The 26,674-nt window shown below is 35.6% G+C and overlaps 1 protein-coding gene across 1 annotated transcript in view; it reads right to left on the bottom strand.

Annotated features, from left to right (window-relative positions):
• LOC137032410 (complement C3-like) overlaps nucleotides 1-26,674 on the bottom strand; it is an 86,340-nt gene that overhangs the window by 3,506 nt on the left and 56,160 nt on the right. The window contains exons 30-39 of the mRNA XM_067404166.1: nucleotides 25,361-25,519; nucleotides 25,106-25,165; nucleotides 24,931-25,021; nucleotides 24,520-24,565; nucleotides 23,929-24,019; nucleotides 23,728-23,817; nucleotides 11,464-11,569; nucleotides 6,366-6,455; nucleotides 6,154-6,234; nucleotides 1,443-1,526 (exon numbers count right to left, since the gene is read on the bottom strand). Coding sequence (XP_067260267.1) covers nucleotides 1,443-1,526; nucleotides 6,154-6,234; nucleotides 6,366-6,455; nucleotides 11,464-11,569; nucleotides 23,728-23,817; nucleotides 23,929-24,019; nucleotides 24,520-24,565; nucleotides 24,931-25,021; nucleotides 25,106-25,165; nucleotides 25,361-25,519 — 898 coding nt within the window. The remainder of the gene's footprint in view (nucleotides 1-1,442; nucleotides 1,527-6,153; nucleotides 6,235-6,365; nucleotides 6,456-11,463; nucleotides 11,570-23,727; nucleotides 23,818-23,928; nucleotides 24,020-24,519; nucleotides 24,566-24,930; nucleotides 25,022-25,105; nucleotides 25,166-25,360; nucleotides 25,520-26,674) is intronic.

Genomic DNA, 26,674 nt, shown 5'->3' with positions numbered 1-26,674 from the left:
ACTTACAGAACTATATTTTTTTTTACTCAACTGTGGCAGAAACTGGCTTCCAAAGGTAACAGAGACTTACTATATAGAAATAATATAACATCTATATCACCAGTTAATACTGGATGTCACCAGTGAATCTGGCCATTTCACAACAAGAAAACACAACCATTATGACTGTGCTTCCCAAAGCATTGTAAACCTAAATTGATCAACTTTGGCTCACAGCACTTTTGGGAAACACAGCTCAGATCAGAGTTTCTCTGACCATAACAAATGTGCTCTACAAACACAAAGTTGGAACAGCCAGAGATAAGTTAATGTTAATAAATAGAGTCAAGAGCCCAACTAAAGGAAATGCTTTTCACCATCATGGTGACTTCAAACTAAACTTTCATTAAAACATTAACATCTAAACATCTGTTAATTCTCAATAAGAACTTTTGTTGATGTATGACAGAAATCAAATCAAACTGGTTAATAATAAGTGTAATAATGTTTAATGGCTGGCAGAGGTGGAAAGTCCAGGGGTCAGAGAGTAAAAGTCTGACATATTTTTATTCCACCCACTGAAGCATTAATGAGATAATTAAGTGATAAATTGAGAGATGATTGAGCATTATTGAAGACACCTGATGATAACAAGCAGAATCACCAAAGGAGAAAATCACAATTTTTAAGACACCATCATCGAGGTCAGGGTTTGTTTTAGTTGCGCTCTTGACCCTTGCCTTTTTAATATTAGGTTTTGTTTGGGCAGTTTTAACTGCATTAAAACCAACCAGACAAGCAGAGTTTAAAGATGTTGTTGGTTATGTTTTTGCATAATTATTGTTTGATCTGATCTCATTTAGAGCCCAATCTCTGAGTTAGATTTACACTATTGATTACAGCAGCACTGTGACTCTACAGCAAAATATCAACTTTAACAATATTTTTTTTTTTGAAAATTGTCCTTAACACACACAAAAAAATAAAAATAGGTGCACACAGACATCAAGAGTCAGCCTGTGAATCTCAACAACGGTGACAAGCAACATATTCTGATAAAAAGATAAACTCTGAACATTAGAAAACAAGCTACTAAAAAGTCACATAACAACACAAAAAAAAAATAAATAAATAAAAATAGTGACAATAAAAGAAATTACTAAGACAAGTCAGCTCATAATTTATTCATGCAGCAATGCATGATGGGAGCCATGGATGAATTTTGATTTGTGGCTCCCAGAATGCACTGCAACATGCTTTATGATGGCCACCACTGTTGAGATTCACAGGATGATTCTTGATGTCTGTGTGTATATATAATTTTTTTTATTATTATATATATTTATCACTGGGCATTTTGCTGTGTGTATTTTAGAGGACAAGCATCAATTAACTGGAATCAGACACGTTTCAAATGCATTTCATGATCAGTGGAGGAACATGGAGAGAATATTAAACCATACCTTGTTTCAGCACCTGGTCCACCTTCACATTATATACATCAGTATCCAGTGCCAGATCCATCCCCACCACTGTGACTTTATAAACTGTCAAACATACATGTTATATTGTTGTTGGCATAATAACTGATTAGAATAAATTTCAGTGACAAATGTCAAATGTTTTTATTGCATTTACACAAGGGTTAAACGAATAGTTCATTTAAATAGAGAAACTGTCATCATTTACACCCTCATATTATTCCAGACTTCTTTCTTCTGCACAACAAAACCTAAGATATTTCCAATAAAAAAAAAATAAATAAAAAAAAAGACATTTAAAGAAACCCCTCTGTGATCAGACTGCTCACTGACTGAATAATTCGGCTCCAACGGTACACTGTCAGAAATAGGGGTACAGTAGGAGTCCATTTCTGTCCCCCAAGGTACAATCTACACCGGAGGTCGGCAACCCACGGCTCTAGAGCCGCATGCGGCTCTTTAGCACCCCCCTAGTGGCTCCCTGGAGCTTTTTCAAAAATGTATGAAAATGGAAAAAGATGGGGGGGGGTTCATATGAAACCATATGAAAACAAAAAATATATTTTTTTGTTTTCATATGGTTTCTGTAGGAGGACAAACATGCAACAAACATTCTTAACATTTTCCAATGCTGTAAAAATGTGTATAATAAATATTAAATTTCAACATTTCTGTCAACGAAGATTTGCGTCATAGCCTGTGACACACGTTTCAGCGCGGCGTGAGGGTATGCATCGACACCACTTTCCCGCCGAAAGCGCGCTCCCTCAGCTGGACTGAGTGGCAAAAGAACCTGCTGCGTGACTGGATTTAACAGGGGAAACTGCGAAAACGTAAGTAAAAACAAACGAATTACACTAAAGGTTGGACTCGAAAGTGTTTCTTACAACTTGTCAAATACACCTAATCCATGGATATTGACATGCAGCCAGGAGACGTGTTTCCTGACATTTATATGTGCCTGATTTGATGCCAGGGAAATACATAAAGCAAATCTGGCTGTGAATATTTTATATAACTACAATATAGGTAGGTTTAAATCCGTGTAATCACTTATATCAATGTTATATCGTCATATTGTCCAGCCCTAAAACATATAGTTTTATAGTATAGTTTTTGTCAGTGTTTATTTTAAAACACACAATTATGCAGAATATAAGATGGAAAATATTTAATTGATAATTTGTCAACATAATATATAACAATACAGTGTATGGAATGATTTTACCTCAAAATCCAACAATTTGAAAAAATGATAACTGCAAATCCATGTTTCTCTGCTGGAGTCCAGCTGTTTCTGTGATTTGCTTCTGTTTTCTGTAGCTTTCAGCAGTTTTTAAATATATACCTCAGGAGTCGGGAATACCTCATTATGTATTTGTAGCCTATTTAGTCATTTTGATAGTAGGCTAATATAGCTAATATACACTTACAGCCTGTGTTTTGGCTTATAAGGCTTTTAATTTTTTTGCGGCTCCAGACAGATTTGTTTTTTGTTTTTTTTTTGGTCCAATATGGCTCTTTGAACATTTTGGGTTGCCGACCCCTGATCTACACTAGCGTACCCCATAGGGCTTATTATTGGACCTCAAGGTACATGTTTGTACCTTTTTGAGGGTCAAAAAGGTACAAATATGTTCCCAAGCATTAAAAGGTACATATATGTACAGTTTCTTTTAAAGGTTAAGGTACAATATCAAGAGACAGCCTCTGCTAATCCTTTTTTTTTTTTTTCTTTTTTAAAAGTTGTTGTTTAAAGATTTTAATGATATATAAATTATATATAAATTATATATATATCAATAAAGATTTTAATGATATATGAAGTTGTTGTTTAAAGATTTTAATGATATATCATTAAAATCTTTAAACAACCACTTTTACAAAAAAAAAAAAAAAAACAAATTAGCAGAGGCTGTCGATCTTGCCGGATGTTAAAAAGTAACACTGAAGCAGTGTTAAAGTTAATGAGATAATTGATTGATGATTGAGTGATGATTGACAATTAGTGGAGACACCTGATGATAATAAGCAGAATCACTGAAGGAAAGAGAGAAAAAAGGTGTTAATTAATGTTTTATGAATGTTTCATTTCAAGTCAACATGAAAGAGGTCAGCGTTTGCTTTAGTTGGGCTCTTGACTCTTTACCTTTTATTATTAATTATTCTCTGGCTGCTTCAACTTTGTGTTTGTAAAGCACATTTGTTATGGTCAGAGAAAATAGGATCACAATATAATTTGATGATGATATAATCATCATGTGATGGCCTGATGTCATTTAGAGTCTAAATCTCTGACTGTGTGCTTGATGTGTAGCTTTAGTGTTAATGATTGTAGTCCTGTGATTTTACAGCTTGAGATCCAGCAGTATTATAGTGATGTGTCGTTCTTGAATGATTTGTTCATTTTGAACAAATCTTTAATGTGACTCGGGAAGAACGAGTCGTCTCGGGGGGTGATTCGTTCAGTCGTGCATGTGCAATATTCTACAGGTTCTGTACTGCTAGTAGTAGTTCACCTGATGATTCAATTGATTAGTTCTTTTTATGAGTCTTTCGGGTTTTGAGTCGTTCATTAATCACGTGACAGACCCATACGCTATATGCTGTGTGACCCAAGCACATTATATTTATTAGTAAATAACGTTAACTCTCCAGTTTTGTTTGAGTTTGTGTTACAACTGTTAAAGCTGAAGTTATCATAACCTTGATGTCTTAAACTAACATAAATTAAAAGCAAATAACAATTATTAATGTCATTATGTCCTTTTTGAGCAATCTTCTTATACATATATTAGACTAGTATGTCAAGTCTGCCTAGGAAAAGCAATTATTATAACAGCAAACTCAAAATTGGAGTAAAAATGAACAAACTAGGCTATAAATACTTTGTATTGTAGGCTTGGATTATTATATTATTATATAGCCTAGAGTTTATTTACAGATAGACAGTCAAAAAGATAAATTAATTAATACTTTATTTATAACAGGGCTTTATTTATTTATAATAACACACCACAGATCCTCAAGAAACAGTAACAAAAACAGTGACAGAAATGTCAGAAATAGCGTATGGGTCTGTCACGTGTTTAAGGAACGACTCAAAACCCGAAAGACTCATGAGATGAACTAATCAATTCTCTTTCCGGCTCAGACTGCATTGGTTTAGCATGGGACTGCCTGTCACTTCATTAAGGAATGACTTAAACCCGAAGACTTGTCAGACAAGAGGTGAGATGAGCTTAATCAGCTTGTCATAAACTGAAGACCCAGGTAAAGAATGAATTAATCATTTCTGAATCTTATAGCATTGTAGTTTTGTATTGTTTGTAGTGGAATCAACGTTTGCATAAGTAGTAGATGTGTTGGGAAAGTAACACGTAACCTTTTAATTACATTTTGCTAAAATGAACGAAATGACTCAAAAACAGATTCGTTCATTTTGTTGAACGAGACTCAAAAGTCCGAGTCAGTAAAATGATCCGAACTTCCCATCACTACAGTATTCACTTTTTTATTATTATTATTATTATTTTTTTTAAAGAATAACACATTATGCACTGAAGTTTCAGTGTTTAAACACACACAGACATCAAGAATCAGCATATGATTCTCAAGAACGGTGACGATAAATAAATACAAAATACTGACAAACAGATCAACTCTGAACATCACAAAACAAGCTACTGTCACAACAAAACAACAGAAAAATAAAAGCAAACATGAACAATCTACAAAAATTACAGGACAATTCAGCTGCATAATTTATTCATGCAGCAATGCATGATGGGAGCCATGGATGAGTTTTGATTGGTGGCTCCCATCATGCACTGCAACATGAAGCACTTTGTTTGATTGTCACCATTGTTGAGGGTCATATGCTGATTCTTGATGTCTGTGTGTGTTTCAAAAAACCCTACAGATTATAAAAGCTCTGCTGGATTTCAAGCAGTAACAGAGATTTACTATGATGAAGTAATATAACATTTATATCACATACAACATCTATACTGGATGTCACCAATGAATCTGACCATTTCACAATGAGAAGACAAAACCATTATGACTGTGCTTCCCAAAGCATTGTAAACCTAAATTGATCAACTTTGAGTTTCTCTGACCATAACAAATGTGCTCTACAAACACAAAGTTGGAGCAGCCAGAGATAAATTAATGTTAATAAATAGAGTCAAGAGCCCAACTAAAGGAAATGCTTTTCACCATCATGGTGACTAATTGGAAACTAAACTTTCATTAAAACATAAACATCTAAACATCTGTTCATTCTCATTAAGAACTTTTGTTGATGTATGACAGAAATCAAATCAAACTGGTTAATAATAAGTGTAATAATTTTTAATGGCTGGAAGTCAGTTGTAGTTGTTGTGTCTCTCTCTTTTTCTCTTGTTGTTTCTTCAGTGATTCTGCTCATTATCATCAGGTGTCTCCACTAATTGTCAATCATCAATCAATTATCTCATTAACTTTAACACTGCTTCAATGTTAATTTTTAACACCTGGCAAGATGGACTCATATGGAATGTTTAAAAATGTGATTAAAATGAAATGTTGTAAACTGTGTGAAAAATGTTTCCTTTTGAGTTCCACTTGACTCATGAAATGATCTAATCTTGATTTATGAAATAATGACAGTCATGACAATGAATTAACACACAGAACTGAATGTGTTTACCATAATCCATGCCAGTTTCACAGGCTTTATTCATACGATCATCTTCTTTGATGTTGTTTTTCATCTGGTAAGTGCAGTTTTCTGTGTTCAGAGAAGTTAATGTTTATACACACACATATACACTTGCAAAACAATTGCATTTGCAAGAATTAATAAAACATTATAACAATACAGAATATGGTGACTTTATACTATGTTTTGTGTGATAATACCTTCTGCACAAAGGCACACATCTCCCTCACACAATCTGTATAGAGCGCCGTCTGATCTTTCAGGGTGGTAGAACTTTGTACAGCGAGCATCTGAAACACACAGGATTAATGCAGGGAGGTTAATTAAATACAAATGCTACTGTACATAATTTTAAGAAATATTATATAATATATGCTGAGAAAAGCCTACAAATAAGACATGAAGACATTATTGTGGCAGATGAGTAAATCAAGGGACCTATTATACTACTTTTTTTACCTTGTGTAATACAGCTGTTTGTGCATGTAAAGTCTGCAAAAATTACAGCATAAAAAATAAAAAGTGCCTGAAACACCTTGTTTGTAGTCTGACCATTACTTCCATTAAATGTCTGTGACACTAAAAAAAAAGTAGCCAGCAGGCGGGCATTATGCAAATATATTACATATTTGCATAATGCCCACCTGCTTTCTACTTTTTTTTTTTTTTTTTTTTTTTTTTTTTTTTTTTTTCACTGCAAGGGAAAAACATAATCTTGGACTTCCAAAGACAGAGGAACTGAAGAATCAGTGGTTATATAATTATGTTTTAACACTATTCCTCAGCAGGGGATTCTAAAACTACAACCTTTTGCACTGTAGTTTGATGCAGGTCTGTGTGTTATATAGATACAGTTTTTGCCAGTATGTATAGAAATTATAGTAGATATATTATATACACTGTTAGACCTTGCTGTAGAAAAACTGACAAATTCTGAGAGTAACAAACCATTTTCTATTAAAACAATAATATACTGTAGAAAATAGTGCATTCTGGGTAATATTTGTTATTTTTGAGAAAATAGCCTACAGGAATATACTGTGAGTTAACATCGCTCAAAGTCGACACTCAGAGCCTGTGTTCTAAATCACACCCTATACCCTCATTCACTATTCCCTACATTAGTTCACTAATATAGTCCTCTTGACAGAGTGAATGAAAAGAAGAGAGTGAATTCAGACACTTTATAAACACCTGATAAGCAGAATCACAGAAGAACAGAGAAACAAGACCAGTAAAAAGAGACGAGCAGAAACACAAGAACTACAACTGGCTTCAGCCACACTGAGTGTGAAACCAGTTTACAAACCAGTTTGACATTCTTTCATACATGTACAGAAGTTCTTGTTGAGAATTAAAAAATGTATTGATGTTTGTAGTCACCATCATAGTGACCAGTGTCTGCTTTAGTTGGGCTCTTGTCTCTTTTACATTAGCTTTCTCTGACTGCTGTAACTGAGTGTTTATAAAACACATTTGTTATGGCAAGTAAAAAACCAACATGAAGTTGTTCAGATTTTTTTGCTGTTGTGATGATCCTTTAATCATCTTGGGCCTGTTTAATTCGCTGATTTCTTTCTGTGTTCAGTCTTTGGTTTAATGGGTATTTCATCTTCATTAATTTATATTATATCTGTGATTCAACAGCATGAGAACAAGCAATGTTTCAGTCCTACAACGCATAAAACATCTTGAAATCCTGCATAACTTGCACAGCAGAGACATCAACAATCAGAATATGAATCTCAACAATGGTGACATCCAAAAGTTTAATGTTGCAATGCATGCTGGATGCCAGCATAGTACAAAACTCCCAGCATGCACTGCAGCATGACTAAATTATGCAGATTTATTGACACCATTGTTGAGATTGATGTGCTGATTTTTGATATCTGTATTTGTGCGTGACATTTAAAAATAAATTGTTTCTGTTTCACAGTGGCGATAATGTAAAATATTATTCTGTTAATAATATAACAATGCGTAAAAGACAGTTTGAATTCAGTGAAACAAAAAACTAAGTGATGGTTAATAGTGATGGGAAGTTCGGATCATTTTACTGACTCTGACTTTTGAGTCTCGTTCAACAAATTGAATGAATCTTTTGTCGAGTCATTTCATTCATTTTAGCAAAATGTAATTAAAATGTTACGTGTTACTTCCCCAACACATCTACTACTTATGCAAACGTTGATCCCACTACAAACAATACAAAACTACAATGCTATAAGATTCAGAAATGATTAATTCATTCTTTACCTGGGTCTTCAGTTTATGACAAGCTGATTAAGCTCACCTCACCTCTTGTCTGACAAGTCTTCGGGTTTAAGTCATTCCTTAATGAAGTGACAGGCAGTCCCATGCTAAACCAATGCAGTCTGAGCCGGTAAGAGAATTGATTAGTTCTTTTTATGAGTCTTTCTGGTTTTGAGTCGTTCCTTAATCACGTGACAGACCCTGATTAAGACATTTCTGTCACTGTTTTTGTTACTGTTTCTTGAGGATCTGTGGTGTGTTATTATAAATGAATAAAGCCCTGTTATAAATAAAGTATTGATTAATTTATCTTTTTGACTGTCTATCTGTAAATAAACACTAGGCTATATAATAATATAATAATCCAAGCCAACGATACAAAGTATTTATAGCCTAGTTTGTTCATTTTTACTCCAATTTTGAGTTTGCTGTTATAATAATTGCTTTTCCTAGGCAGACTTGACATATTGGTCTAATATATGTATAAGAAGATTGCTCAAAAAGGACATAATGACATAAATTAAAAGCAAATAACATTTTGAATTTGAATTATTAATGTTAGTTTAAAACATCAAGGTTATGATAACTTCAGCTTTAACAGTTGTAACACAAACTCAAACAAAACTGGAAAGTTAACGTTATTTACTAATAAATATAATGTGCTTGGGTCACACAGCATAGCGTATGGGTCTGTCACGTGATTAAGGAACGACTCAAAAACCGAAAGACTCATGAAATGAACTAATCAATTGAATCATCAGGTGAACTACTACTAGCAGTACAGAACCTGTAGAATATTGCACATGCACGACTGAACGAATCACCCCCCGAGACGACTCGTTCTTCCCGAGTCACATTAAAGATTCGTTCAAAATGAACAAATCGTTCAAGAACGACACATCACTAATGGTTAGGCTTCACCAACACATAACTACACCACTCAATGTTTTCTCCATATTTGTTTCTGCCATAATAAACATGGCTTGCAAAAAAAGTATAAGGAACCAGAGAAAAAAAATAAATAATAATGGGTCAATAGCTCATCTAAAGCAAAGCTGATCTCCTCAGTGGTGACATCAAACCAAACATTTTCAATAAAACATCAACATGTTAATTATCAATAAGACCTTCTGTAGAAATAAAGTTAAACTGGTCAGTAATAAGTGTAATAATGTGTAATGGCTGGAAGACAGTTGTAGTTCTGCTAGTTGTAGTTCTGCTCATATTTATTCCGTTCTTGTTCCTCTTTTCAGTGGTTCTGCTTGTTAACAGCAGGTGTTCATCATTAGTGCTCATCATCACTTACACACAGAAGTGTAAAGTCCGGGGGTCAGAAAGTAAAAGTCCTGCCATATTTTTTTATTCCACCCACTGAAGCGGTGTTAAAGTTAATTAGATAATTAAGTGATAAATTGAGTGATGATTGACCATTATTGAAGACACCTGATGATAACAAGCAGAATCACCAAAGGAGAAAATCACTTTTTAAATAAATTTTTAAGCCACCATCGTGGAGATGAGTGTTTGCTTTAGTTGAGCTCTTGACCCTTGACCTTTTAATATTAGTTTATGTATGGGCTGTTGTAACTGAGTTGAAACAGCCAGACAAGCAAAAACAAAAGTTGATCATGTGGTGTTGGTTATGTTTATTATTTGACCTGAATCTCTGAGTTAGATTTACATAATTGATTACAGCAGCACTGTGATTCTACAGCAGAAGATCAGCTTTATCAATATAATCTGAAAGACTTCACAAAATTTGTTCTGATCAAAAACAATAAAAGCTATTTTAGCCACACACAGACATCAAGAATCAGCCTGTGAATCTCAACAGTGGTGATAATAATAAAGCATGTTGCAGTGCATTCTGGGAGCCACCAATCAAAATTCATCCATGGCTCCCATCATGCATTGCTGCATGAATAAATTATGATCTTAATTGTCTTAGTAATTTCCTTTATTGTCACTATTTTTATTTATTTTTTTTTTTTTCTGTTTTTATGTTACTTTTTAGTAGCTTGTTTTCTAATGTTCAGAATTTATCTATCAGAATATGTTGTTTGTCACCATTATTGAGATTCATACGCTGATTCCTGATGTCTGTGTGTGCCTAAAATTTTTTTTTTGTGATAAGCACAATTTTTTTTTTTTTTTTTTTAAATCTGTAATGTAAAAGCTGATCTTGTGCTGTAGAATCACAGTGCTGCTGTAATCAATAATGTAAATCTAACTCAGAGATTGAGTTCTAAATGAGTTCAGATCAAATAATTATGTGAAAACATAACCAACACCTGATCATCTCCTTGCTTGTCTGGTTGGTTTTAATGCAGTTACAACTGCCCAAACAAAATCTAATATTATAAAGTCAAGGGTCAAGAGCTCAACTAAAACAATGATGGTGGCTTAAAAATCTGCTTGTTATCATCAGGTGTCTTCAATAATGGTCAATCATCACTCAATTAATCACTTAATTATCTCATTAATGCTTCAGTGGGTGGAATAAAAATATGGCAGGACTTTTACTCTTTGACCCCTGGATTACCCACCTCTGCCTGCAGCATCAGCTGAGGTTGTTCCAACTCACAAAAACAATAAAGCTTGAATTGATCATGGTAGAAAAATCACATGTAATATGCTTTCCTGGAGTTCAGTGGTTGGAGCATGGCACTAGCAATACCAAGGTCATGGGTTCGATCCCAGGGATTGCAGATACTCAGATACTAAAAAATGTATAGTATAATGCAATGTCACTTTGGATAAAAGCGTCTGCCATATGCATAAATGTAATATATTTACATGACTATATGTGTTCATGTTTCAATGCATTATTTTTAATACTTAATGGCACTAAATTACCATGTTAATTGGAGAGCTTAATTAATTAAACAAAAGTGTGTGTGTGTGTGTGTGTGTGTGTGTGTGTGTGTGTGTGTGTGTGTGTGTGTGTGTGTGTGTGTGTGTGTGTGTGTGTGTGTGTGTGTGTGTGTGTGTGTGTGTGTGTGTGTGTGTGTGTGTGTGTGTGTACATGCTCCAATATCTCACCTGGTGAATAATATTCATATATTGTGACTGCAGCAGGTTGAAGAAGACCCACATTAACGATCTTTTTCATTCTGAAGGCAATTCTTTCTGTCTCTTTATGAGAAACCTAATGAGAAAAATAAAAAGCAAAGCAAATTTATATGATATTAAATAAAATATGGATTTTATTTAAACACTGGATTCTGCCCACCATCTGGCATACTGGGCATTATCCATGTAGTGAACAACAGACATGATGGCACCAGAGCTTCACAACAGAAATTCTTTTGTCCTACTTTGATTAATCAAAAGAATGTGATAGGACCCTCAACAACAAGTAAATGACTATTGTAATCAGGACTGCCAAAGGTGGAAGACAGGAAAGATGACATCAACAGCCCATTGATGATAGGCTAATCTCATCACGAGTTGCCTTTGTTCACCTCAGGCTTCCATGCCTGAGTTCAAGGTGTGAATGACCATGGACTCCTAGGGCTGCCAAACCGGTTCTGGCTAGAGCACAGCCATAACAAAGAAATGCTCAGAAGGAAAGACATTTTCTAAACATACTGGCTTGAAATCACCAAAAATGAACAGGAATACTGTAAGGAACATGTCCTATATGTCCTTGTACTCATCCAGGAAACTGCCCACTGAGCAAATTACATCCAGAAGACGTCTTTTTGAGGTCTTGTCTCAGGTTGAAAAGATGTCCACTGAGGGTCCAGAATGAAAGTTTTTATGACGTCTTTTTTTTGACATTTTCTGGATATCCGATATAGATGAACACGCAGAATCACCAAAGGAGAAAAATCACAATTTTTAAGCCACCATCGTGGAGTGTTTGTTTTAGTTGGGCTCTTGACCCTTGCCTTATTAATATTAAAGTTTGTTTGGGCAGTTAACTGAGTCATAAAGAGAAATGATCAGGTGTTGGTTATGGTCTCACATAACCATTATTTAACCTGAATCACTCATTTAGAGCCCAATCTCTGAGTTAGATTTATGTTATTGATTACAGCAGAACTGTGATTCTACAGCAGACGATGATTTCAGAAAAGGTGTGATGAACAAAAAAAAAATTTGTTTTAGGTACACACAGACATCAAGAATCAGCCCGTGAATCTCAACAGTGGTGACCATCAAAAAGCATGTTGCAGTGCATTCTGGGAGCCCCCAATCAAAATTCATCCATGGCTCCCATCATGCATTGCTGCATGAATTAATTATGAGCTGAATTGTCTTAGTAATTTCCTTTATTCTCATATTTTATTTTGTTCTGTTTATGTGACTTTTTAGTAGCTTGTTTTCTAATGTTCAGAGTTGATCTGTCGATCAGAATATGTTGCTTGTCACCGTCCTTGAGATTCACAGGCTGATTCTTGATATCTGTGTGTGCCTAAGAGAAAATTTTTTTATCATGTATATATATTCTTTATATTATATTGATAAAGCTGATCTTCTGCTATAGAATTGCAGTGCTGCTGTAATCAATAATGTAAATCTAACTCAGAGATTGAGCTCTAAATGAGTTCAGTGATTCAGGTCAAACAATGATTATGTGAGACCACAACCAACACCTGATCATTTCTCTTTACTTGTCTGGCTGTTATGACTCAGTTAACTGCCCAAACAAACTCTAATATTAATAAGGCAAGGGTCAAGAGCCCAACTAAAACAAACACTCATATCCACGATGGTGGCTTAAAAATTGTGATTTTTCTCCTTTGGTGATTCTGCGTGTTCATCTATATCGGATGTCCAGAAGGCGTCAAAAAAATACATCATAAAAACTTTCATTCTGGACCCTCAGTGGACGTCTTTTCAACCTGAGCCAAGACCTCAAAAAGACGTCTTCTGGACGTAATTTGCCCAGTGGGTGTGCACACACAGTGGAAACCACACCTGGAATAAAAGCCAATGCAACTACATCCACTGAGACAGAAGTGTGATACCTCAACCAATTCACATCAAGTTTGGACTCTATGAGTTCAGAACACTGCCACGAGGACTTTGAGAAAGGTTTGAAAAAGAAATAAAGCATATTCAAGGTCTTAATGAAACTGTCTTATTTAACTGTGTATTTTGGGACAATACAACAAGTTCCATAGAATGGGAAGGTGATGAAATGGGCGGACACCTTGAATGCTACAACCTAATCACATCATCACATCAGGAAAGGTGGGAATTAATAATTCCCTCCCCAACAGGAAGGAATAAAAGCTTCCCAAGTGAACAAACCCTTGTTCTGAGTTTCTGACCTGATGAGGGAAGAATGTCAACACGACCAAGGTGACACTCTTGCGAGTAAACCTTTCACCGCACGGATCAAGCAGCCAAAGTGCTTCTGCAGAGGACCAGAGGTGTAAAGTCCAGGGGTCAGAGAGTAAAAGTCCTGCCATATTTTTATTCCACCCACTGAAGCATTAATGAGATAATTAAGTGATTAATTGAGTGATGATTGAGCATTATTGAAGACACCTAATGATAAAAAGCAGAATCACCAAAGGAGAAAATCACAATTTTTAAGTTACCATCACCGAGGTCAGGGTTTGTTTTAGTTGAGCTCTTGACCCTTGACTCATCAATATTAGATTTTATTTGGGCAGCTTAAGCTGCATTAAAACCAACCAGTCAAGCAAAGTTAAAAGATGGTCTGGTGGTGCTCATTATCTTTTCACATAATTATTTCATCTGAATATTCTGAGATAGATTTACATTGTTGGTTATAACAGCACTGTGATTCTACAGCAGAAGATCAGCTTTATCAATACTATTTTAATCAATCACAAAAAAAATAGACTTGCATCTAAAGAAATGTTGAAATGTCAGGTCTTAAATCATGTAAGTCATATTGAAAACAAATATTCTGTGTCTATGTTATCTGTATGAAAAGAGAGCCATGTCAGAAGTCCATGATTCAGCTCATTATCCGCTAATGCGGCCACACCCACGGAGAGAGCGCTATTCAGACGCAAATTCAGTCAAAACATGCATACATCGTCTCAATCGTGTATTTATTGTCTTGAAAAGTGTTTTGAATAGCCATAGTTAGCGATCTCTGGCCTCTGTTAAGCCGAGTTCAGACTGCATGATTTTCAAAGCAGTCTTTCAACAGCAGCACTGTTCTTTTCACACTGCATGACTATCTTGGCCAGCATTCAGTCGCTGCTGTGTTCATACTGCACGATGGATCGGTGACAGAAGGTTTCACACTGCATGACTTTACAATAGGAAGAATCGCCGTCAACTCTGTCTGGCATGCAAACTACGTTTCACAACCGAACACACGCGAGATTGTGACAAGGAAACAACGCGATATCACGCAAGACCGGAGTTATTATTATTATTAACCCTCAGGGGTCTGAGGATTTTTGGGGCCTTGGAGAAGTTTTGACATGCCCTGACATTTGTGCTTTTTTCAGTTGTTCATAAACATATTAATGGAAAAAGTGTCATTACACTGTATTCAGCACAAACTAGGCTACAATAATATGTGAGGAACATGTATGTACATGTTTGTGTTTTTGAAGGAATAACGTTTATGCGTGGTTATTGAAAAAACAAAAAACTTAAGTCACTGAAATAAAGCCAAAAATATATATATTAAATCTTTGTTCACAAGACTTCTGGGTATTTGAGGTTATAGACTAGAGTTTTGGCTTCAAAATAAGATAAAAATTATGCTGCCTGCTTGTTCATATAAAACAATAGAGAGATTTAAATTTTATAAAACATCTTTGGTCAAGAAACACAGTATGCGTGGAGTCGTGAATCCTCATGAATAATGGGTGATTCTCACCTGAGAAGACAAAAGAATTGCATAAAAAGCTCTAATGGGCTGCATAAATAATGAGCTCTTTCAGACAGGTAGGCTGTGAAAAAACCCTCTGTTGATCATATAAGTATTCTATTATATTCTTTAAAATATAATGTATTTCTGTGATGCAAAGTGTCTGAACAATTATGTTACCTCTATGGCATTTCATATAGGCTTTTAGCTTAAAAGCATGCACATTTGGAGAAATACTGATGGATTCTCATATGTTTGTCAATTTGCTCTACATAGGAGTAATATTTATTCAGGATTTATTGTCATTACTATGAGTGCTGGATACCGTGTTTTGAATTCATACTTGCAGCCAGAGGCCGCTCTGTACACCTTTAGTCCACAAATGCCTGAGCACTAAAGAAGAATAGGCAATCCAGTAGTGATGGGAAGTTCGGATCATTTTACTGACTCTGACTTTTGAGTCTCGTTCAACAAAATGAACGAATCTTTTTTCGAGTTATTTCGTTCATTTTAGCAAAACGTAATTAAAATGTTATGTTTTACTTCCCCAACACATCTACTACTTATGCAAACGTTGATCCCACTACAAACAATACAAAACTACAATGCTATAAGATTCAGAAATTATTCATTCTTTACCTGGGTCTTCAGTTTATGACAAGCTGATTAAGCTCACCTCACCTCTTGTCTGACAAGTCTTCGGGTTTAAGTCATTCCTTAATGACGTGACAGGCAGTCCCATGCTAAACCAATGCATTCTGAGCCGGTAAGAGAATTGATTAGTTCTCTTCATGAGTCTTTCGGGTTTTGAGTCGTTCATTAATCACGGGACAGACCCATACGCTATTTCTGACATTTCTGTCACTGTTTTTGTTTAAAAATATCATCTTTACAGCACGATGCAGCAAATAGAAGGCATTATAATCATATAAACAAACAGATTACATTATTAGTGTCCATGTACATGCAGCAATACTGTCAATACAAACGGCACGGTGCGACACGAGCCAGTGGCAGTAAACGGATGTCCCGTTCTACAGTATAGCTATAATACCACACTTGCACAATATAATATGCCTAATACAAATATGAATCAGTGATGTACGAGCCTCGGCATCACTGCAGATGGTTTTGGATAAAACAAATAAAGGGTTGCAATGCTGAAAATTAAATTGTATGTATTTATTTTGGATGCTGTAGGCTAAATAACTTTTACAATAAAAAACTAATAAGTCAGATTCATCAGAAATTGGGTGATCAAGTGTTTGACTGCTGGACATTTTACTTAATCTATAGACTATGTCATTCAATAACTTGTCACATGTAAAAAGTCTTCTCTACAAACAATGGTGACGTTAAAACGTTTAATTAATGTTTAAAATATTATTTAAGGGCCTGTTAATGTTTAATAGCTGGTTTGCTGCTCGTCGATGTTTGATTGATAAACTGGGAAATGCTAGCCTGGGTGCCAGCCCGAACCCCGCCCACAACATTTTTTGGACGGGAAGTTCGGTCTGGACTCGATCCATTGTGGAGTAATTATGGAGTAATTATCTCCCAGAAGGCCGAGCCAATCAAATTGCCAGGGCGGGCTTTAATCGATGATGGACAGGCTATCTGTGGTTACGTAACCACCCACGTCATCAAAGAGCGCTTGGGTTGAATTGCCCTGTGTCTCAATCAGCTCCCTAGTTCAGTAGTCAGGGCACTGACCAGGGAGTCGGCCATTTTAAGGGCTGTCTCATTCGCAGAATCCTTCCAGGGCACTGAAACATTCGCTCCCTGAAAAGTCCCACAATGCACCGATGCTCACTATGCTCCCTTAACGGAAGTTCTGAAGCGCGAAACTTGAATCACGTGAGCCAACTCACTACACATAACGATACGCGAAAGATGTTTTTAAAAATACAAACCGTTATTTTATTATATTTCAGCATAAACATACATCGCTCCAAAGGTAATGAACATAATGTTGCACGTATAAGTAACAAGCAAATAATTAATCATAATGTAGTTTAAATTACATTACAAGTAATGTCAGAAAATATCAGCTCTGTTATTGTTCATAAATACCAATAGTGATGTTGTACAATGAGGACGTTGTCACGTCGCCGGAAATAGAGTCATAAGTGTCCCAATGTGTAGTGAACCAGCATCTTTTACTGTCCTTACCAGTGCCCGAATTCGTGTACACGATATACTGATTCACAAGCTCGGGAGCTAGGGAACTGATTGAGACACACCCTTGGTTTTCACCAATGATGACTGCAGCTGGAGAAGTAAGATGTTTATATTCCGCTATCACGTCTGTAATAAAAGAAATCGACAGCGCATTAATTTTAAAGGACGAAGAAAGAACCACAATCAAAGCATTTGTCGATGGGAAAGATGTGTTTGCCGTCCTTCCAACGGGTTTCGGAAAAAGTTTAAGTACAAGTTCAACATACGTCACTTACTGCGTTGCTCTGATTGGTTGTAGGTCTATCCAATTGAGTGCAGAGGGGTTTTTTTTGGTTCGGTTAAGACACGCCCCATAATTCAAGTGCAATGGAGCAGTATCAGACTCACATTCTGCCTAGAATATGAGTATGACGAAGTCAGGCTAAGGAAATGCTGTTATGTGACGAAATCTATTTTTCAAACTCCCATGTTTATCACAAGGTTAAATCCAGTTAGATAAGTTAATAGAGCTATTCACCTAATTATAATTGAGTTATTATAATTCTAATTATTGAGGCTTTCTGTTCAATCTTGAATAACGTGATGCTTCCATAAAGCATCTGTATCCAGTATATAACTTTGTTGTTCCCATAACAGAGAGCAGTGTTTCTCTGGCATTTTTAAATGGCGCATAAAATATAATAGTTTGGCTTGGCTTGACACACAGTCTAATGGTCTAACGAAATATAAATTTTTAACCTATTTTTACCGTACCATTGTTTAAAAATCCTCTACTTCCTTTGTAAGCTAATGCAACCGTCCCGATTGTAAAGCAAAACGTGATTGGTTGTAGCGTGATTGGCTTGAGTAGTCGGTGGGTGGAGTCGACCTATTTGTGGATTTGTCTGAGGTCTTGACGCTAGAATTGTGTCAGAATCCACAAATGCCTGAGGTGATTCACAAATGAGCAGGAAGAGATCCACAAATGCGCGCAGCGATCCACAAATGCACAGAAAGCAATTCACAAATGCACAGGTGGTGATTCACAAATAAATGCAAATAAAAGAGTTATGCTTGTGACATAAAAACTCACATATTTGTCAATATGTATTTATTAGCAAATCTAATTTTATTTATTTGTGAATTTAATTAATTTCTGTGAAAGTAATAACATATATTTGTGGATCCCATTCTATTAATTTGTGTATATGGTTATTTTTTTTTTGTGAATATCTTTACATTTATTTGTCGATCATAATCTATTTATTTGGTATTTAGCTACAATCCTATCTCCATAGGTCACCATCATGAAGGTTGGCGGTTGCTGTAGTTGAGCTCTTGACACAGCAAAATCCACAGTGTTAAATTAACACCCAAAGTGTACATATGAGTCTAAAACCTTCAAATTATAAGAGCGCTGCTGGATTTAAAGCGGTAGTGGATTTATTATTAGCGATGGGAAGTTCGGATCATTTTACTGACTCTGACTTTTGAGTCTCATTCTACAAAATGAATGAATCTTTTTTTCAAGTCATTTCATTCATTTCGTTCATTTTAGCAAAATGTAATTAAAATGTCACGTGTTACTACCCCAACACATCTACTACTTATGCGGTTTGTTGATCCCACTACAAACAATTCAAAACTATAATGCTATAAGATTCAGAAATGATAATTCATTCTTTACCTGGGTCTTCAGTTTATGACAAGCTGATTAAGCTCACGTCACCTCTTGTCTGACAAGTCTTCGGGTTTAAGTCATTCCTTAATGACGTGACAGACAGTGCCATGATGCTGAACCAATGCAGTCTGAGCCGGAAAGAGAATTGATTAGTTCTCTTCATGAGTCTTTGGGGTTTTTGAGTCGTTCCTTAAACACGTGACAGACCCATACACTATTTCTGACATTTCTGTCACTGTTTTTGTTACTGTTTCTTGAGGATCTGTGGTGTGTTATTATAAATGAATAAAGCCCTGTTATAAATAAAGTATTGATTAATTTATCTTTTTGACTGTTTATCTGTAAATAAACACTAGGCTATATAAAAATATAATAATCCAAGCCTACAATACAAAGTATTTATAGCCTAGTTTGTTCATTTTTACTCCAATTTTGAGTTTGCTGTTATAATAATTGCTTTTCCTAGGCAGACTTGACATATTGGTCTAATATATGTATAAGAAGATTGCTCAAAAAAGACATATAATGACATAAATTAAAAGCAAATAACATTTTGAATTTGAATTATTAATGTTAGTTTAAAACATCAATGTTATGATAACTTCAGCTTTAACAGTTGTAACACAAACTGAAATAAAACTGGAGAGTTAAAGTTTACTAATAAATATAATGTGCTTGGGTCACACAGCATAGCGTATGGGTCTGTCACGTGATTAAGGAACGACTCAAAACCCGAAAGACTCATGAAATGAACTAATCAATTGAATCATCAGGTGAACTACTACTAGCAGTACAGAACCTGTAGAATATTGCACATGCGCGACTGAACGAATCACCCACCGAGATGACTCGATCTTCCCGAGTCACATTAAAGATTCGTTCAAAATGAACAAATCATTCAAGAACGACACATCACTATTTATTACAAAGAAATAATGTAACGTCTATATGACTGGTAACTGGACATTTTACAATGAGTATGTCATCATCAAAACAAAACCATTATGATTGTGCTTCCCAAAACATTGTAAACCTAAACTGATCAAATTACGATTATTTTTGGAACACAGCCCAGAACATAGTTTCTCTAGCCATAACAAATGTGCTCTACAAACACAAAGTCGAAACAGTCAAAGATAAACTATTAATAAATATATATAAAAAAATAAATAGCCTAACTAAAGGAAATGCTTTTCACCATCATGGTGACTTCAAACTAAACTTTCATTAAAACATTAACATCTAAACATCTGTTAATTCTCAATAAGAACTTTTGCTGACGTATGACAGAAACAAAAAAATTACATTACATTACAGTTCCATTGTCAGTCCACTTACATCCCTTCTCCATGGTAAGCTCAAGTCTCTGTCCTGGCCTCCTGAAGTCGACTCTTCTTTTAACCCCTTAACTGTCACGGTCCCGCTGGCCGAACGCCTCCCAACCAGCACACCCATGTTTAGCACATGGTTTAGCCCAGATGAAATGAACACTACTCAGTGTGAACACTACAGGCTGTTAAATGTAACACTGAATCAATGTTGGAGTTAATGAGATAATTAGGTGATAACGAGCAGAATCACTGAAGAACAGAGAAACAACAAGAACTACAACTTCAGCCACAGCCTTCAATGAAATCAACTGAAGATAAAAGATATTAAATATTTATTAAATCTCAAGATCTGATCAAACAACTCCACAAACAGCATATTGATGATTTGTTGAAATTAATAGTTTTGTTTGATGTCACCATGATCGGGGTCAGTCTTTGCTTTAGTTAGGCAGTTTTACTCTTGACTTTTCTAGTGTTAGTTTTTCTATGGCTGTTGTAACCGTTTGTTATGGTAATAATGACAAGACAAAATTGTGTCAGCTTCTTTATGATAAGAATATAATTGTCATATAACGGCTTAATTCATGCATCTAATATATGAATAAAATGTTAAGTTTGTATTAGATCTCTTTTAGAAATACAATGAAAAAACTCTTAATCAGAAAAGCTGAATGAGTTTTAAAACACATTATACACTAAACACTTTAAGACTCCAGCAGAACTCCCTCACACACAGACATCTACAATCAGCGTATGAATCTCAACAATGGTGACATGCTTCATACCACAATGCATTCTGGGTGCATAATGAAAAAGAAAAAAAAAAAAGCAGCATTGTAACATGAATCATGTCACCGTTGTTGAGATTCATATGCTGATTCTTGATGTCTGTGTGTGAGGAAGTTCTGCTGGTGTTTTAAAGTGTTTATTGTTCAATGTGTTTTAAAACTCATTCAGCTTTTCTAATTAAAAGTAAATGACAATAAAACAAAGTTCATAAGATATTACTCACATTAAATTCAGTCATAAGCTCAGTGAATTAAGCCACTACACAACGTCTACACAGCATCTGATTGTGGTTTCTCTAGTTTTTCTTGCTCTAACTAATTCAGTTACAGCAGCCAGAGAAACTCTAACATTACAAAGACAAGTCAAACTACACAACTAAAGAAAACACTGATCACTATGATGGTAACATAAAAACCCTCAAACAAATTTCAATAAAACATCAACAACAACAACAAAAAACTCTCTCTCAATAACAGCCTGTAGTGTGCACTCTGAACAATGTTCATTTCATCTGGGCTAAACCATGTGGGCCCTACATGGGTGTGCTGGCTGGGAGGCGTTCCGCCAACGGGATCGTGACAGTTAAGAGGTTAACACCCTCAAGAAAGCCTTCAGTTCTGCACTGCTACTCACCCATCCACATCCCAATCTACCGTTCATTGTACACAGCAAAATCCCCAGTGTTAAATAATTAACGTTAACTAGATTAACGATCTATCAACAAATTAAACTCACTCATACTGTCAAAAATACTAAAATGTCATTCGAATTTGACAAATAATCAATTTTCTTGTCCCTAATAATAAACACAATGCAGGGGAAACTGTAATATGAACTGCAGCAGTGCTAAATTGCTCACAGCATCATATAATAACAACACAAAATGTATGAATCAAACTCACAAGACTGTCGGCCATTTCTTATAAATTCTTATTTCATTTTATTATATCCATGTATGTACAGTCAAATCATATAAAACAGTGAAATCGCTCCGGAACTATTCCTGTCTGTCTTGCCTGCACTCGAGACGGTGACGTGTGCTCCAGAGAGCTTCATTCCTATTGGCTGTCGCTCGCGAAATTCGCTCCAGATTTGCATAAAGTAAAAAAATTGAACTTTTGTCGCTTGTCTCTCGTCGCTTGACATGCCTACATTCCGTCACCAACGGTCACTGTCGCTCTTGTCGCCAGCGCTCCATTGAAATGAATGGGATCCTGTCGCTTTGTCGCTGCTTGTCGCTGGCGGTGTGAACGGGGCTTCATATGTACACTTTGGGTGTTAATTTAACACTGGGGATTTTACTGTGTGGATGCCTTCTCCACTGGTGTAGGAGCTGTGCTTTCCCAGCAACAGGGGACACCTCCCAGACTCCATCCATGGATATCGGCAATCGAGAGCTTTTTGCCATTAAAGTAGCACTGAAAGAGTGGAAGCACTGATTTGAGGCGGGCTTGTCATCAGTTCAACGTTATGACAGATCATGTTGTACTAAGAAAAATTACACTTAAGGTGTTTTTTGCAACTGGACACTGACATCCTTCTACTCCAGAAATGAAAGCATAGAAAAATATGAAGGCATACTACTTTTTTGTTAGTGACTGCATATGCAAGTATTAACTTTTGACAAAGTGCTCACTGCACGCACAAGCATTATCCTCCTGACCAGAAGTTAATGAATGAATGAATGAATGAATGAATGAATGAATGAATGAATGAATGAATGAATGCATTTATATAGTAAAGGGGTCAGAAAGTAAAAGTCCTGCCATATTTTTTTTCCACACTGCCTTTATACAGAGGCCAAGCAGCACATGGTAAAGTCTTTTTTTGTGTGTTTGTTTTGTTTCATGCCTGATTTCAGAGGTGTATAGTCCAGGGGTCAGAAAGTAAAAGTCCTGCCATATTTTTCATTCCACCCACTGAAGCAGTGTTAAAGTTAATAAGATAATAAGTGATAAATTGAGTGATGATTGACCATTATTGAAGACACCTGATGATAACAAGCAGAATCACCAAAGGAGAAAATCACAATGTTTAAGCCACCATCATGGAGATGAGTGTTTGCTTTAGTTGAGCTCTTGACCCTTGATTTATTGATATTAGATTTTGTTTGGTCTGCTCTCACTGAGTTGTAAAAGCCATGCAAGCAAATAGAAAAGATGATCAGGTGGTGTTGGTTATGTTTTCACATAATCATTATTTGTCCTGAATCACTGAACTCATTCAGAGCCCAATCTCTGAGTTAGATTTACATTATTCATTATAGCAGCACTGTGATTCTACAGCAGAAGATCATGTTTTTCAATATATTCAGGAGGATTTCTCAAAATTTGTTCTGATCCTTTTTTCAAGCACACACAGACATCAAGAATCAGCCTATGAATCTCACCGACGGTGACAAGCAACAAATATTGTTATCACAATATTGTGATATTAATCAAAACAAGTATTGTAAATACATTTTGATTTCCTGATCAAAAGTAAACAAATCTGTGTTTGACATCATCAGGCAACACAGTCTGCTGAAATACCTTTTGTAAGTAGAGGATGAGGGATCCTCGCTCTGACAGCTCTGTATTCTTTTCATATTTCTGAATGTATCTCTCCTTCCCTGAAGACAACTGAGAGCAAGAACATAAGAAAAGTTGTATGGCCTCTCTGCAGATGTGTGTTAGATTCCTCTTCTGTATACAAATGTGAGTCATCTCTGCATCATTTTATCATCATAATACCTTTTCAAGATCATTTTCTTCAACATCAAATCCCGTCGGAATGCCAATATCCAGAATAGTCATAGTGGCATCAGTTTTATTGTTTTTGAACCTGTAAAGTTGGAGATAAAGTGACAAATTTTATTAACAGGATTCACAAGTCTTCAGTTCTGCTGCTCTTCTCTGTTTGTGTTTAAGGCTGTTTTCACACTAGAGCTTTTGGTGCAAACCCGAGTCTATTCGATGCCAGATTTCTTGTATTGTAGTATGAAACAGATCTGCTCATCTCTGAATAATCTGTCTTTGAGGAACAAGTTGTGTCTGTATCAGAACCCAGTGAAATTGGGGTCTCCGCTGGAGTCATTGTCTAGTCACATTGGTAACCAGCTGTTCCTGTACTCACGTTCATGAAGCAAACATACAATGAATGTGGGAAAGTGGGGCGGGATCGAACACAGGCTCTGACCAAGTAAACAAACCAAGTGTGAAAACAGCCTAAATGAGTACATGCTGATTATTTACAAATAAAATGTGTTTGTTTGTTTGTTTGTTTGTTTGTTTGTTTGTTTGTTTTTCTGACATAAAAATAATTTAAGGTATTTGTTCACATACAAGAAATCCATAATGAAGTTGTAACTTGGATTGTCTTCTTGTTCTGCTAAAAGGAAACAAAAGTTTTTGGTGGTTTTAGTTCAAGTCATGTCTTTTCCTATATAAAAATATAATGAATTAAAATGAAGAAGTAATACATAGAGATATTTGGGTGGTTTAAGCTCTAACTAGGGCTTTTCACACTTCAAATAGTTAACCTTGGGTCATTCTAAAATGAATCCTGTGTTATCATGTTTAACATTTCACAACCCGTTTAAAAAGAAGTGCTAATCCCACTTCTAATGTCATTGTAGTTGTAGTCATAGTTGTCAAAAGTTCATAAATGGGGTTTAGAGTGAAGATAACCCAGGGTTGAGCACAGTGTAAAAGCCTTAATGTATAGAAAGTGCTACTCCTTTTTGTCAATCTTACTTTCAGGATCTTTTTCCATTTTAACACTCAGATTAAAGAATGTACAGTCAGACTTCTTCTCAGCAGGTCTGGCGTAGTACACCTTTAGAACCTGAAAAAAAGCAACACATCTCAGACTAGATTTTTAAACACTTTCAACTTGCTGTTGACCGTAAAAACACTCTTGAACACTCACAGAGAGAGTGGCTGTTCCAGTTCCTCTAGCTGTCACACTGAAGTCCTTGTTGATCTCCACCTGTTGAGTGAATGCAGACGTTATTAGAATAATTAAATCCATGATATAGTAGAGACTTCTGAAGGTCTTATTGACCAAACACAACACTATTGATGAAGACAATTAAAAACTGAAAAATCTCTGATAATACAACAAAAAACTATTTAAACATTGAACAGGAACCATTTTCAACAAGTTTGGTGAGTTGTTCCTCACCCTGTCTGATCGTGTAACATGCTCATTTTTTCTGACAATGGTCCATCTGACAGGTTTGCTTCTTCCTGCCACTGACAGCTCCACGTCCAGATTGAAGACTTGTTGGTCCTTCACCTGCATGTGATACTCTGCCAGAGCCTGGAACACCATGATGGTTGCCTAAAAAGCACAGAAAAGCTTTCAAAGACAGGGTTCCTGTGACTGAATTGTAATGACTGGAGAAACAACGTTTTTTGAAACTTTGAATCAATCGAATCAATTGCTTTGCAAAATGATTTGCTGTTTTGAAGTGCTCGAAACGCCACACTCTGGTGACGCCTGCTGGTCAGAATAGTGTGAATGCAACGAAAACCCCAAACATAAATAAAAACATGCAAAAGTGTAATCTAATAAATGCAATTAAGAAATCATCTAATACCAGAGGTGGAGATTCCAGGGGTCAGAAAGTAAAAGTCCTGCCATATTTTTATTCCACCCACTGAAGCATTAATGAGATAATTAGGTGATAAATTGAGAGATGATTGAGCATTATTGAAGACACCTGATGATAACAAGCAGAATCACCAAAGGAGAAAATCACAATATTTAAGTTACCATCATCGAGGTCAGGGTTTGTTTTAGTTGAGCTCTTGACCCTTGACTTTTTAATATTAGATTTTGTTTGGGCAGTTTTAATTCCATTAAAACCAAACAGACAAGCAAACTTAAAAGATGATCAGGTGTTGGTTATGTTTTTACATAAACATTGTTAGATCTGAATCGCTGAACTCATTTAGAGCTCAATCTCTGAGTTAGTTTTACATTATTGATTACAGCAGCACTGTGATTCTGCAGAAGATCAGCTTATATGATACGGATTTTTTTTTATTTAAAGTTGTCCTTATCACAAAAAAAAAAAAAAAGAAATTATTTTAGGCACACACAAGACATCAAGTATCAGCCTGTGAATCTCAACAACGGTGACAAGCAACATATTCTGATCAACAGATCAACTCTGAACATTAGAAAACAAGCTACTAAAAAGTCACAGAAAAACAGCAACATTTTAATAGTGAGAATAAATGAAATTACTAAGACAATTCAGCTCATAATTTATTCATGCAGCAATGCATGAAGGGAGGCATGGATGAATTTTGATTGGTGGCTCCCAGAATGCACTGCAACATGCTTTTAGATAGTCACCACTGTTGAGATTCACGGGCTGATTCTTGATGTCTGTGTCTCCAAATGCTTTAATTTTTTTTTTTTTTTTTTTTATCAGAAGAGATTTTTTAAGATTATATTGTAAAAGCTGATCTTCTGCTGTAGAATCAC

Source organism: Chanodichthys erythropterus, chromosome 12 (assembly GCF_024489055.1).
Source record: "Chanodichthys erythropterus isolate Z2021 chromosome 12, ASM2448905v1, whole genome shotgun sequence".
Lineage (NCBI taxonomy): Eukaryota > Metazoa > Chordata > Actinopteri > Cypriniformes > Xenocyprididae > Chanodichthys > Chanodichthys erythropterus.
Note: the sequence above shows the minus strand (reverse complement) of the source record. Positions and strands in the feature narration are given on the sequence as shown.